Below are 14,386 nucleotides of genomic sequence, written 5' to 3'. Positions count from 1 at the left end.
TACAGTGAAAAAATTCCATTTTTATTAAAATGCAGTCTTTATCAAGCAAGATTTCTGTCAGTCCATTACATGTTTGCTGAGAGAGCTACTTCACATTCACGTATTTTCTTTCCTCTTTTCACATGAAACCACAGGAACATTAAAAAAGAACCCCTTATAACATACAATGTTAAAATGCAAACAAAATAACAGAAAGAAAGAAGAGGTTGTTACTTGTGCTGAACGGGTATGACCTCACACAGAAATTTGATTGCTTTTCTGATAGACTGCTTGTCTCAGACAGGTTTTATTAAACACTGTATGACACTAAAACATTTACAGCCAAAGAAATATTTCAACTCAAGGAGGCTTTCTGCAAAACAAGGCATTGCTCTGCTCTCCTCCCTTCTGCTCTGACTCCTGCAGAGCTGGTTCAAATGCAGTCTGGCAACTCTGGCTAAAACCTTTTCACTCCACTGCAATCAATCATATGCTGGTACTCACACCTGCAGACCTATTTGTTTTCAGAAAACTCATACTTATGCAGAGAATTCATTAAATGTACAAGAGAGGAGAGATTTGGATGCTGTTTTATATTATGTCTTTCAAAACTAAAATTACATTTAATTTTCAGTAAGATATATAAGAAGATTTTAACTCCTCAGCTGTTACATTTTGATATGTTTAGTAAGAATGTTTTCCTGTATTCCATATACTAGCCTTTCAATATAGCTATTAAATTAATTCTTAAAATCAGAGAAGCATTTAGATTGCAAAGACCTTTAAGATCACAGTCTAACAGTAAACCTAACACTGCCAAGTCCGCTGCATTCTTAGCTGGTTGGAGACTATTTATCTTGGTTTAAATCTTATAGTAACAGTCAGCTTCTTCACCCAAATTAGACCCCATCAGTGAAAGCTGTAATTTCTTGTTCGGTGTTCTTTATGTCCATCTTTAGTAGCAAGAGAAGGAGCACGGGGCCTGTGGCCAGGCCTCTTCTGACTGTAACAGTGACAATTAACTGTACCAGTTACTGTGCACAGACAGACACAGCTGCAGAGGGAAAGGTGCACTCTGGATTTGAGACTTCAAGGTATGCTTGGGCACGTAGACAGAATTTTTCTTGTTTGTTATTACAGCCAGCTTTTTAATCACAGATGTTTTCCTTGGGCAAAGGAAGCCTTTTTAAGGAACAAAATAAAAGGCAATCATCAGGATTTCACAGCTGTAATTTTACTGTATGCTGTACATTGGATTTAACTCCAACACCATGCAATGTCGCTGCCTCCTGATTATTTCAGTACAACCACCTAATCTAAATCTTTGGGTTTTGTTTTAACGACAACCTCGCAGTTATCTACAATGTATATCATTCTAGCATAGAATAATCCAAAATAAAAATTTCCCCAATGATACAACACTTCAGTAATAAAATTTGCTCTTTGTAGCAAGGACAAATACAGCGTTGTTCATGTAGTATGACACTGAGCAACCTACGTGGCCAAGTGACCGATGTGAGGGGTGAGGACACTTGCAGGACTCCAGCCATAACATTTATTGCATGAGATGACACTGATGACCCATCTCAACAAATAACTTGGCTGTCTTCTGTAGTTTCAACATAAGCTGAGGTCTTCTATATTTTCCCATACTAGTGACACTGAAGTAAAAATAACTCCCTGACCTCCAGAGTGTAATATGACACATGAGGTTTAGTTTCCTTTATCCTCCTGCCTAAGCTCTAACACTAAAGCCCAAGTGTTTGCTTCTACTTCATTTAGTCTTCCAGACTCATATAAAAGTAAAGACAACAATGTCACCAATAAGTGACCATGTGTCATTAAATCAGGTATTCAGAATGTTCATAGCCTGTGGGATTCCAACTGAGAAAAAGTAGTACTAAAAAACCTGGCAGTAAACTCCAAAAAAGTAAATACTTTCTTCTGGAACTAAAGTATACCTGTAAGTGTCTGAAGCATAGCTTTCAGTGTTTTCAAAAGTTTGATTTATGGCACTTCACAGTATGTGACTGGGAAGCTGAAAAGGCTTTTCATAGTTCTGGGGATCTTGCATAATTTGGGAAACTCTTGGTAGTTCTTAATTAGTCCACTACTATTTGCTCCATGGGACACTGTACACACCAAGAAATCAAGAGCCAAGTGAGGAACAAAGGAGCAGAGTGCAAAACACTCACAAATAACCTCCTGAGAAATAATTTCTGAAAAGTTAGCAAAGTCAAACATCATTTTAATTTTAGGGCTGGATGCTTTCTAATAATAGCAAAGAATGGATTTGAAATTGGAACAACTATACTGGCAGACAAAAGACTAAACCCATTAACAAGGCTATCCTATTTACTGCAAAGGCAAATGGACTGGCAATAAATCCCAACTCTTAAAGACTCTTTTAGCATTAAGATGTTTTACATTTCAATTCTTAAGGTGTACTTTTAAATAGTAAGACACTCTGAAAATCTTCCTCATGGAAAATGTAGCAGGAACTTGAGTGACAACTTCAAAGGTGCTCTGATCTTTGTGAAACAACATGGTTTTGTTTCTTGTACAAGGCTTACTAATTAGAACTTATTTGTCACTCTTACCACACGTACATGAGTGTGTTCCCCTTAGAGGCAAAATGTATGAGATCAACATGCACTGGCATATTTGATCAACACACAAGATGTAGAATCTATACAGAAAGGTCTTTGAGATTATGTTTCAGAAAACTTGACTTTTAAAGGCAACCTAAATTTGGATCAAATAAAACTACAGCATCCCCCAGAAGTCTGAAAGTTTAGGGAATAAAGGCTGTCCTTACTTCAGTTCATCCAACTGTTCCTGCATTGTAAAGTTTTGTGTTATTATAAGTTCTCTAAATAAAATAGCAGAGAACTTTTATTAAAGGTCCAACTTTATTTGTATTGTACAAACATTTCAGGGTAATTCTGTAATTAAGAGAAAAGTAACAGAAGTGCACTAAAAGCAAAGATGGAAGAGTGGGATCAGCACTGATGGGGTTGTAGTCTAACATGCTGCATTCAAAGTGGCTCTGGTAAGGAACATCTGGTTGTATTTAAATGGCAAAGTTTGGACTCAGCATGATAACACAAACAAAATGATGACATTGGCTTCAGCCTCTGGTAACCAGCTGCTTGTGAACAGAGTGTCAATGTAACTACTGCTGAGTATGATCAGAAGCTTCTAAGCTTCCATACTTTTTTTCTGCTTTTAATCGAGAGAGAGAGAGAGAGACAGGTAACACAAGCATATCAACAAAGGACTGACAATAATACAGGGGAATCTGTAACAGAAAGCAACTTAACTGTTTTGAAGAAAGTCTGAGCAGTTGTATTAGAAGGCCAGAGTTACTCAAGATAAAAGAACAACCCAACCCAACAGATGTCTTTAAACTGTCTCATCCAGAAGAAATTTATTTAAATGCTGTTGAACTGGGTTACAAACATTAAAACTAAGGACTTCGTATTCTTCAATCATTGTCCCCACATACTAATTTGGGACCTGAAACAAGAAAAAATACTTATTCTTAAGATGCTAATTTTTACAGCTACAAATCCTCCTTAGTTTGTTTTTATACATAATCACTTTTAATAGCCTTCAAAATAGACATGGACAAAGAGTATTATCTTTAAGAATCCCTGCAGTGTTATAAGACTTGTGAAACAATTATTCTAAATCCCATGTTATTTTCCAGGAAAATGAAGACTGTGATTCATTCACTCTCATTAATAAATAGCCAGATGCTCATGAAGTTAATTCAACATAGATAAGACAAGTTGTATAATCAAAGGGTAGGGTCTCAAAGCTGAATGATTTAGTTGTCTAGAACACTAAGCCAAACCATGTTTAAAAACAAGTATATGTACAAGGGATGTTTTTTTCCAAATAAACCCCCAAAACTGACCAGGAAAAACTTGATGTATTGTACATTCGCCTTGTAATAAAGAAGATTACATGAGCAAGACAAATGGAAACTGAAAATATAAGGTTTGTGACATTAATCAAAATAGTGATAAAAAAGTCCTAGAGACCATTGAAATTTACCTAGAGATGACTGAAGATGCAAATAGTTTTGCTGGTGTTTCTTTGCCCTCCTAGCAAAGTTAACATTTGAAAACTTGGCCATGTTTTAGAAGGTATCTATTCCCACTTCTGCTTTGCAGCATGGACAGCACTGAACAAAACCAGCTTGCAATAATGTGCAACAAAGATACGTATAAGTAAATGATAAATTTTGGTGAGAGTAGATGGGGCAGTGAAAAGAAAAAGGTACCTGAAAGGCAACAGAACCAAATAAGACAAATAAAATTAAAAGAGGGGATGTCAAAGCTTATTTTACAGTCTGTTTATAAAAAAACTTTAGTATAGAGAAGCTAAGTTTTCCATGAAAGAAAGACTAATGTTAATCTGCAGAGTATTTAAATAACTGCAGTTGGACAAGACAGAGACATCCCACAGTTTCTGTTCCTTAAAGGGATATTTTCTACTACCTCCTGCTCCACTCCTAGCTTATTCCACATTTGTACTTTTGTGATTATGATAATAAAAACCCTACCTTCATAGAAGCATTGTTTTCTGTCAGCTTAAGTGAGCAGAATTGCCTTACAGAGGGGGCTGGGCTAGTGCCAGCACCAGTCAAATGCTGAAGGCCGGTGGAGTAGGAGGACACATGCAGCTAGGAGCAGGGGAAGGTATATATAGAAACCTAAATTTTCTAATTGCATGGCACTTTGGTGCTTGCAGTCACTCTCATATGTAAATCACACTTACTTAAACCACCTAGCACAGAAATTTCTGCGATGGAATGATGAAAGTAAAAAGCAAGGGCAAAGTATAAGTGAATTTGTTTTTATAAACAAAGTCACTTACACTTATTTTTGAACTGACTGTTTCCTGAAATGCATAGTTGATACTGTGTTTGTTGTTGAATTGATTAAGGTTGAAAAATTACCAAAAAATAATCTCTGCTTTTAAGTACTTATAAAAATTGTAATTTGCTGCGATCTGGCTGAACTCCCAGATTTACTGTCCTGGACAATTTCATGACCCCTGTGAATAACTCCTGCATCCACAGAATGTACATTTCAAAACAAACATCAAAGTGGTTCCAGGAGTCATTCTGTATGGTAGAATTTTAAAAAGAACCAGCATAAACCATCAAATACATGGCTGGAAGCAATATTTCCATCCTAAGTTCCAATTGTATGATGAGTACTACTTACATTTACACAGCACCCCTTCAGTGCTGACCCTTAAGGAGCTCAGTGCACACTCATTCTTCCATGAATTAAGTGCATGAGCAACACATTCTTGGGGGACTTATGCTGTAAGGGTATGCTTAAACTCACCAGAATGAACTTGTGAACAAGTACAAAGCTGATGTATAAGGTTCCAAATTCACTTAGATTTAATAGCAATTTTTACCCTGTTTTTGTCATGTTCTAAAACCATTTAATGAATATCATACAGATTTGGTTTCCTGTAATCTGATGTTATTTCAATTTGGTTTGTTTACAGGTATTTAATCAGTTTCTTCTTCAAGCTTTTTGAGTTGAATTACATTTTCTAAGATATATCTAAGTGGAAATATTAATCAGACACAAAAAAGCAGATAGGGAAAAACTCACAGACTAAACCTAACTCAGTCTGACTTTGTTCTCATTAGCTAATTAGATAAGATCTTAACTTGATTAAATTAGCATCAGATAAAACCCTAGGGGAAACTAAATCTTTTTTAGCTGTTTTTTTGTCTGCTAGCACTTAGAGAATACACAGTCCTGTATAAACGCAACTTACCAGTGGCCATTTATGGAGCATCAGGGAAGAGCCATATAATTTATGAAATCTGTAACAAGAGAAGAAATAAAGACTTACATTTTGCTTCCACAGTAAAATGGAAAAAGTTATTTATAAAATATGAACCTTACCAAAATGGACAAAAATATCTATCTGGATGATTTTGCTGAGGTTTGCTTCCGCTCACTTGCAAACATTACAGAAGCATTGTCTAGCCTTGTGATGGTGTCCTAACTTGGATCTCTCATGCCAAACTCTACAGTGTTCTAAGTTTTCATAATTCAGAGGTGAACTTCTATTTTGAAACCCTCAAATGGGCACTTTCTCTAACAAATACTTTTCAGAGTTCTAAAGTAAAATGTCATTCTCTATACTTCCAGTATATGCCTAATAATTTGTTTCCTGTGTCTTGTCAGTTCTCATCTATTTCTTGGTCCTAAAGGCAATTCTACAATTAGCTCGCATTTTATGAGTCCATTTTTTTGAGTAGTGAATTCTTTCTTCAGTAGATTCAATCATGAGAGAGTTCAAAAGGCAGTCTAGCAACAACTGAAATCAGCTGCATCTTTTACATTCACACTCAATCCACTTTTTGATTAATGTGGGAGACAACTGTTGCAAACACCCATCTACCTGCAAATCCTGTACTACAGAACATGGGCCACTAGCACATTTGTAGAATGGCTAAATACTATTACCACCTAATGACTGCTTTCTAGTTCATATTATCTTTGTAACAACAATCGGTTTCATACTGTAAGGATTTGATTATATTCTGGGGATGTCATCTACATTTTTATCTTCTGTCAGTGCTGTATAAGTGGCTTAAAAACAAAGAAATCGCCTATCAAGGCTGTTAAGCTCCCAGAAGGCAGCAGACTGGTTTTGTTTGGTGCTTTGCAACACTGTCAGTAGCTTTAGCAGGTAACAGATTTAGCACAGCTTGAGTCTGACAAAATCCAAACAAAGAGTTGAGACAAATATAAAGAGCTGAGATGATCCCGCTCCTGTAAAAGAGTCTGTTTTGCTATGGTGCTTTATAGTTTAGAAATAAAGTCTAATGTAATTATCTTCTTCATGTGCACTTAAAAACCCAACTTTTAACAATAACAAAAAAAGTTTCTTAATTAATTTTTATCCAAACACAATGTAATGAATATCTGGAGATATAGATGAGTGCAGCAGTTGCTTGGTAGCCTGATTGTCTCTGTGACAACAAAGGAAAACAATTCCTTGATAAAACACACAACCTTTGAGAGAGGAAGCAGAATGGAAATCAGAAATGCAAGCCTTGTGGCGATAGAATTGGACTCCACTATTGCATTTACTAGCACATTTATGGGTATTACAGTGCACAGTTTGCCTTTCCCTCTTATTTTACAGCTTTATAATTTTATTTGCCCCTAAGATTTTTACCCTTTTGATAAATTTCACCTCTGTCTTATCTATGTTAGATGGTAGATAATAACCGTGGAGCAGGGAAGGGAGGAGTAATTAAATGCTTTAGACTATCCTATCTCCTGAGCCCTGTTGTCTTTTCAGGCACTGACCATCCCTTTGCCTCGTGGGGAGCAGCAAAAAGGTAATAAAAGAACATTAAGAGGGGGCTGTGGCCTGGGGGTCACTGGCTTAGATGGAGTAAAACTATTAATCTGCTGGAGGAAGACAAGAATGCTTTCATTACACCCTAGATATATCTGCTGAATGGCAAATTCCTTACTATTATACTCAGACACCATAGGGCACTTTTAAATCACGATTCTGGGAAGTCCATTGCATGTATTTTAACGGAGCCAGATTTGGGGTGTAGGTATGCACCTCTTGGAGGCTGGAACACACCAATGGTAGTTCTATTTTCATTTCCATATCCACTATGACTGGCGCATAGGACCTATGCAGTATAAACCAAAAATATCACCAGATTTTAGGGTTTCCACCCTCTCAGGCCCCTCAGTCTCGAGCTTGAGGGTCTTTCAGGTATAACTCATGCGGGTGTAACTCATGTGGATGTAACTTCATGCAGAGCCCGCCGGGGCTTCAAGGGAGCTCCGTGTCCCCGAGGCCCTGAGGGACGGCGGGGGGAGGGCAGGGCCCCAGCCCGGGCAGGGAAAGGCGCCGTTCCCGTACCGTCAGAGCTAAGGATCTTCTTCATGCTGCCCCCGCGGCAAAGAGGGAGGCTGGTCTCCCGCTCCAGCTGCGGCGGGGGAGGCGATTGCGGCTCTCCTCACCCACCGGTAGCGGAGGGGAGGCCGTGGGTTTCGTGGGGCAGGGGGGAGCCTCGGCCCTACAAACACCTCCCTGCGCACCAGCGGGTGCCGGAAGGTCCCGCGCAACCCCTGCGGAGCTGATGGGCTCCTTGCGGCTTCTCCCTCGGAGCGACCACTCGAGACGTAGCGGATTTCTGCTGGCAAGGGGCGAGGAGGCGGCGAGGGAGGGGATTGCGGCGCGGCGCGGCGGAGAGGCGGCGACGGCGGCGACGACGACGATGCCGGCGTGGTGGGGGGGCGGGGCGGACGTGCCGCCATCGCCTGTGGGGTGCCAACGGCCGGGAGCATCCCGAGACAGCTCGAGGTAATGCGGTTCTGGCCGGCGCTGCCCCGGTGAGGTTTTGGCTTCCTTCACAGCTTTCCTTCAGTTCCCTTCACCTTGAGAGAAGGCGGGCTGCTATAAATGTGCGGCGGTAGCCAGATAAATGGCGTATGTTTTCATATTCAGTCTTTAAACGGCTCCTCGAGTCTGACAGCCCCCGTTTGAGGCGGGTGCTTCCTTTCCGGGGCTGTCCAGAAGGCTTGAAATCTGTGTGAATTTCGCTTATTTTATAAGGAGAAAGCGTTGCCACCGCTCGTGCGGAGCGGCCTCCGAGAGTAGCAATGATACCCCTGCAAATGCCCCCTCCCTCCTGCGGCGGGACCCCCTCAGGGGCTCAGGCCGGCGGGACAGCCCTTGAGCTCATGCCTTATGGCGACTCGAGGGTGGTTTTGTGAAGCCTTCAGTGCTTTTGGTGGCTACCGGTAATTATAACGCTGTTAGCCCACTTCAGTGTCCTCCTCGCTTAGCGTGACCCTCAGGCCAGCACGCCTTTGCTTGCTGGCGTTTAGTAGTAATTTTTATTGTTTTATGTGTTTTTAAGTGAAGCATATTAACTACAATCTGGTCAGGCGCGGCTGCAAGTGCCACCTAAAGAGTACAGATGGGTGTAGCATGTGCCTTTTAAGAGGTTTCTGCTTTTCTGCCCCAACTTGAAAAATAAGGCGAATTACTTTAACAAATTCTACTATCGTTCCTTTTATCTTTACCTGTGGCTTATTGTATAAATTTTACCAGATGTTCCTCTCACTGCAGTAACTTTTTGCACTCCCAGCCTAAATCAAGACTGATTAAAGTGCGTGTTGTGACCTTACTTCTTTTTTTTCCTTGGAAATATAATAATGAAAAATACAAAAATATATGAAAATATGACTTACTACCATATTGATAAACTATCAAGTCAAAAAATTGCCATAGTAACTTCTCTTTCATACCTTTTTACATGATAAACATACCTTGTAGTTTTGTTTTAAAAACGGATATTGCAGCCAATTCTATTTGATCAAAAGTTTGTTAGGATTTTTTTTTTTAATTGTGCTAAAAATGGTGTGTTGGTATTTACAAGCACAAAAGACTTGGTTGAACATATTGTATCTTTACACTGGGAATTTTTTTTGTCACACAGGTCTCCTATTTTTTAAGCTTATGTATGGTAGGGCAGCGATTCTTCTCTCAGCAGAAAAAGAAAAACTTGGCAAACTCTAAGCCTTTCCCATCTAAATGTTCACACTAAACATATAAATATATACACTGCCTAAATATATACACTGCCTTGAGTAAGCATTTCTGGGACTTACAGCCTTTGCTCTGTTGGTGCTTAAGTCACTGAAGACTTTGATGCTGTTTGCCTGTATAGAGCAATCTTGACTCTTGCTATAGAGCCAATTGTTCATTCTATTCAGAAATAGGAGTCTTACATCTGGTATATGTGAATAGCCAAAGTGTGTACGTAAAGCTGTGTTACAATGAGAGTTGTTTTATGCAATCAAGAACACCAGAAATCTTTGCTAATGAGTGGGTATCATATAAAAGCACAGCAAACACAGTAAGCTTTTAGCAGTTTGGTACTTCACCTTGGTCATTAAATCACTTGCAGGTTCATCCCAGGTCGAATAACTGACAACTGTTCTGTTCAGTGGGAGAAAGGGAATCTTGGCAGATGGTTCCCCTTTCCCTCCCCTTCAAGGAGGGAAACCCTGTAACACAGTGTTAGTACATTGCTAATCGCATGTCAACCTTCGTCAGCTCTTCTCGTACCTGGCCACGGTGTTATAGGCCTTACCAGAAGATAAATTTTTGGTGAAACAGTGAAGTGATCCTAGTTTCAGGTCACTCTGTCCTGGTTTCATATCATAGCTTTCTATACCTACAGCAAATCCACATCAGTTAAAAAAAAAAAAAGAAAAAAAAAAAAGAAAATAAATCTACATATATCAGCAAAAAGATTCCTCAGAGCTGCAGTGATCAGCAAAAAAGAGTTGAAGACACTGTGTTGCACAAGGGTGAGGGATGAGGAAATCCACGTGTCAGTTTGCTTGTGTGAAGGCCGAGCCTTGCATTAGCTGTAGCACTCCTGTGGCTGGGTTTTGGCAGCCTTAGAGATTATTCTGATAGTATTTTTAGCTGCAGTATATTAGGATTATTGTATGTTGGGAAACGTATACTATTTGTCTCTGATTCTCCTCCTCCAAGCCTCTCTTCTGTTTCCACTGAAATAATGATCTCGTGACAGAATCATGGATTTTAATATATGTGTTTTTTCTTTGATATAGGTTCGGTTAGTCTCTGCTTTCCTTCTTCCTTGGTAAGTTTTTTTCCAATTGGTCAAAGTTGCAGATTCTGATTCGATTTAAGATTAAGTGAAGTACTTGAAAGAAAAAACCTGTCAACACTTCTGATTTTGTCAAAGGCAGTATAACATATCACGTGATTCAGGCAAATAAACCATTCCTGCCCTGAAGGCTTTAAAGGGCCTGAAAAAAACAATCAAAACTAGAGAAGAGAGCTGTTGTACACACCTTCAAGCCATTTCAAATCCTGGTTGTTGGCAGAATTTTGGAATAACAATAGTAGGCTCAGCTCAGAGGGGAAGAAGGAGAGTTGCGGCACAAGACAGTCTAGGTTGTGAGATACTGTGATTGTTCTTTCCTGGGTGTAGATAGTAGGGTAAGAAACAGTCAAGGTCATCAGTAACAAAACTGTGTGGAACTGCAGTCACGTGCTGCTAACTGAGGTGGAGGCATTTGGGCAGGGACTGAGTCTGTAGTTGCAGGTAATTAGATGCACCTCTGAACTCCAGACCATGAGGTAAATCATGGTTACTCTGTGCAAAACTGGCTCCACGTTAACACACCAGGTTTGATGCGATTTGAATTATTCAATTGACCTAAATCATTAAAATGCCTGAGTATGCCAAGTAATATATATGCTTCTGATTAATTTGTACTTTGGGAGGTGTTCAGGAGGACATGGAAGTGACGATTAGGATATGTGAGTAAGAAATCATAAAGCTGTGTAGTTACCCCCGAACAGTGTTATACATTCGTGATCAGTTCTTAACATATTTACACAGTTTTGTCCTGTTGCTGTAAGGGCTGAAAATGAACATGGCATGTTTGCAAATGGCAGTTGGATGCCATAATAATAGCTGTTGTATTGTTGTTTCTTCTGCTGACTTTTGTTCAGGGTGAATTGCCTTCTGAAAAACATTTGTGTCCTGTCCCGAGTTCTTTTCATTGAAATTAAAAGACTCCGTTTGGAGTTCAATGATATTTTTATGCGTCACAAGTGTTCTTTTAAATCCACTTCTCACAGCCAAATCAGTAATGAAAATACCCGTTTTGTTAATTTGTTCTGCTGTTTTGCAGAGCTTGCTGATGACTGCATCATATTTATAATTGATTAATGATTATATGCATTTACAGATAATAACTTCCTCTTGTAAAGCAAACAGATAATCTTGTGAATTTATGGAGCACATGTATTATTGAAGACTTAGCTCTACTACACCAGTAACAGAAAGTCAGACGGTAAGTGTAACAACAGTTGCGATAAATTTACTTTGCTTTTCCTTTGCAGTTTTGCTGACACTTGTCTGTAGTAACTCATGTGTAGAAACTCTCTTCTAGTTAATTTAATTTTGTTGGAGGTGCCTCATTATGGTATGCAAGCTTTTAAGTTCTGAAATGGCAGTGATTAAGTTCTGGAAGTTTGAAAATTTTGGTCTAATTATAAGTGTGAAATTTGATGTCTTCTGATATATCTGTGATACTAGATGGTGACTCATATAAACAATAAAATGTGTATTTAGTAATTAAGCATCTTTAAAGTGTTTATTTGGAGTATTGAGAGGAAAATAAACCAAAAGGCATCCAACTAAATAGATGGATGATCTTACATTATTTAAAAGAACACAGTCTCTAAAGATTCATGAGTTGGACATGAATGATGTAATATTTTTCAATAAAAAAATTGTACTCCATTTCAGTTGAAGTTACTTTTTTAAGTGATTAAAATAATCTTTTTAATTTTCACATCTTCATTCTAGTTCAGGGATGTCAGGTCAGATATTCTGTGCTTTAGTATACCAGTGTTGGCTTTATGATAAAGGAGAGGTATTCTCTCCAGAAAGGTGTGCTTGCAAGAGCTTGTATGTTCATATGTTACTAGATGCACATGTAGCTTGCAGTTTGACTGCATGTTGACCTTTCAAAATTCCCATATTCAGGTTTTTTATTTTCTCAGTTGACAAGTTTATTTTTGTAGTTAGAAAACCTCTTGTAAAATTAGTGTTACCCAAAAAAAAGCACAAAATACACCCCACACTAGAGTAGCTGGTTTATTCTAATTGACCGAGATTTTCTTTTTTTTTCCTATTGTATTGTAAAAGGCTGAAGTATACACTAAAGGTTTAATCAGGGGCAGGGCAAAGGAAAACTTGTGTAAAATGGGTTGAATGGGTCTTATTCAGAATTATCAATGTCTTCTTGATCGAAGAGATTTTATTAGCAGTAACTTGCTTTTGGAAGGCATGGGAGCATTTTCTGGAGACTTCAAAAGGTGGTTCTTTTCCAGTCAGTCAGTTCTGATGCAGAGAAAAAAGGGTAATTTCTGTGTCCTTAGATACTGTTAAATACAATTGCTAATGGAGGAATTTGGATTAAAACTACTGTGGGCCTTTATGTACAGTCTGTACTTTTAGATAATGGAGTAATGAGGCAGTGAGATCTGGAGACAGTTCTGGGGAGGGAGCGAACTGTGGTGTCAGTCAGAAGTCAAGGGTTGGATCAAAGGCATTGTGGAGTGAGTTATGGCCCTTAGCAAGAGCCCTCAGTGCATTGGTAGCATGTTACTAGATCACTCAATATATTATCTTTGTAAGCACAGTAATTGGATTGGTATTTTTAGTATTGCAAGACATCTATGTTCATGCTTAGAACTTCCATCTTGGTCTTGTGGTGCTTCCTTATCTATAACATCTCACTGTTCTTCTTTCTGTTCTTTCTTCTGGTCTTCTCAAGATGGGAGTCTTTTAATTCTCTCCTTCCTACAGTTTTGTTTGTTTTCCTAATTGTAGAAGTTCCTCTCTCATCCTCAGTTATATAGGAATTTGTCTTTCGGTTTGTCTGTGTTGGTTCTGCTGTTTAACTGTGCATGAATTTGACTTTGTGTAAAAAAAACGAATATGAAGCAACAAGAGGTAATAATTTATATTTATAACTCATAGGGTAAAAAGGTGAAAAAAAGATTTTGCAAGAAAGTAATGGGATAAAAAAAAATTATAATGATTTCAGCTGTCTATATTTTGTTTTAGATTGTGGTTTGGAGTCGTGGAGAATTCACAGTCTTTCCACAATGGCAGAAAGGACAGATGACACAAAATCACAAATTTCACTGGCTGCATACAGCCCCGTCAATAAATCAGAAAGGACAGATCCAAGTAGAACACAGGATGGAGATGAAAATACATTACAACTGAAGAAAGAAATATCTTTACTAAATGGGATAAGCCTTATAGTAGGCAACATGATTGGTTCAGGTATCTTTGTCTCTCCCAAAGGAGTTCTCATCTACAGCAAATCTTATGGATTGTCTTTAGTAATTTGGGCAGTTGGAGGGATATTTTCAGTCTTTGGAGCTCTCTGCTATGCTGAACTTGGAACCACTATTACAAAGTCAGGAGCCAGCTATGCATATATCTTGGAATCTTTTGGGAGCTTCATTGCATTTATTCGTTTGTGGACCTCACTCCTCATTGTTGAACCAACTAGTCAGGCAGTCATTGCCATCACCTTTGCTAACTACATAGTTCAGCCTTTCTTCCCTTCTTGTGACCCTCCATATGTCGCTTGTCGTCTCATAGCAGCTGCTTGTGAATGTAAGTAGTTCTTGACATTTACCATGGTAAGTTTTATTCCAGGGTATGCTTTATTAAAACAAATCTTAGCCACACTCAGAGTTGTTGCGTACTGGATCTGCAATGGTTTGAGTTACAGTGGGGAAAAGA

General features: G+C 38.8%; 2 protein-coding genes across 14 annotated transcripts in view; one reads left to right on the top strand and one right to left on the bottom strand.

The window, feature by feature from the left end:
- On the bottom strand, window positions 1–8,348 carry LOC111934568 (uncharacterized). Of its 4 annotated transcripts, none has more exons than XR_015275285.1 (4): window positions 7,921–8,348; window positions 5,794–5,842; window positions 4,042–4,270; window positions 1–3,498 (listed from the first exon to the last, which is right to left on the bottom strand). XR_015275285.1 is itself a non-coding variant. In XM_086847344.1 (3 exons), exons 1-2 carry the CDS (start codon window positions 8,346–8,348, stop codon window positions 5,834–5,836), a joined length of 258 nt encoding a protein of 85 aa, XP_086703470.1. In that variant the 3' UTR covers window positions 255–3,498; window positions 5,794–5,833. The 4 variants fall into 4 exon arrangements, 1 of the variants encoding a protein (XP_086703470.1); XR_015275286.1 differs by having other exon boundaries at window positions 3,380–3,498; window positions 8,100–8,348; XR_002867264.2 differs by lacking the exon at window positions 4,042–4,270.
- The window catches only part of SLC7A6 (solute carrier family 7 member 6), a 29,347-nt gene continuing 23,217 nt past the window's right edge, over window positions 8,257–14,386 (top strand). For 2 of the 10 annotated variants that reach the window (XM_086847325.1, XM_023934732.2), the window contains exons 1-4: window positions 8,275–8,364; window positions 10,653–10,684; window positions 11,805–11,909; window positions 13,694–14,257. In XM_086847325.1, coding sequence (XP_086703451.1) covers window positions 13,735–14,257 — 523 coding nt within the window. In that variant the 5' untranslated portion in view covers window positions 8,275–8,364; window positions 10,653–10,684; window positions 11,805–11,909; window positions 13,694–13,734. Of the gene's footprint in view, window positions 8,491–10,652; window positions 10,685–11,804; window positions 11,910–13,693; window positions 14,258–14,386 lie in introns of all 10 variants that reach the window. The other 8 variants (XM_023934737.2, XM_023934731.2, XM_086847326.1 and 5 more) reach the window with 7 other exon arrangements.

The sequence above is a fragment of the Cyanistes caeruleus genome, chromosome 12 (genome assembly GCF_971803275.1).
Source record: "Cyanistes caeruleus chromosome 12, bCyaCae1.hap1.1, whole genome shotgun sequence".
NCBI lineage: Eukaryota > Metazoa > Chordata > Aves > Passeriformes > Paridae > Cyanistes > Cyanistes caeruleus.
Note: the sequence above shows the minus strand (reverse complement) of the source record. Positions and strands in the feature narration are given on the sequence as shown.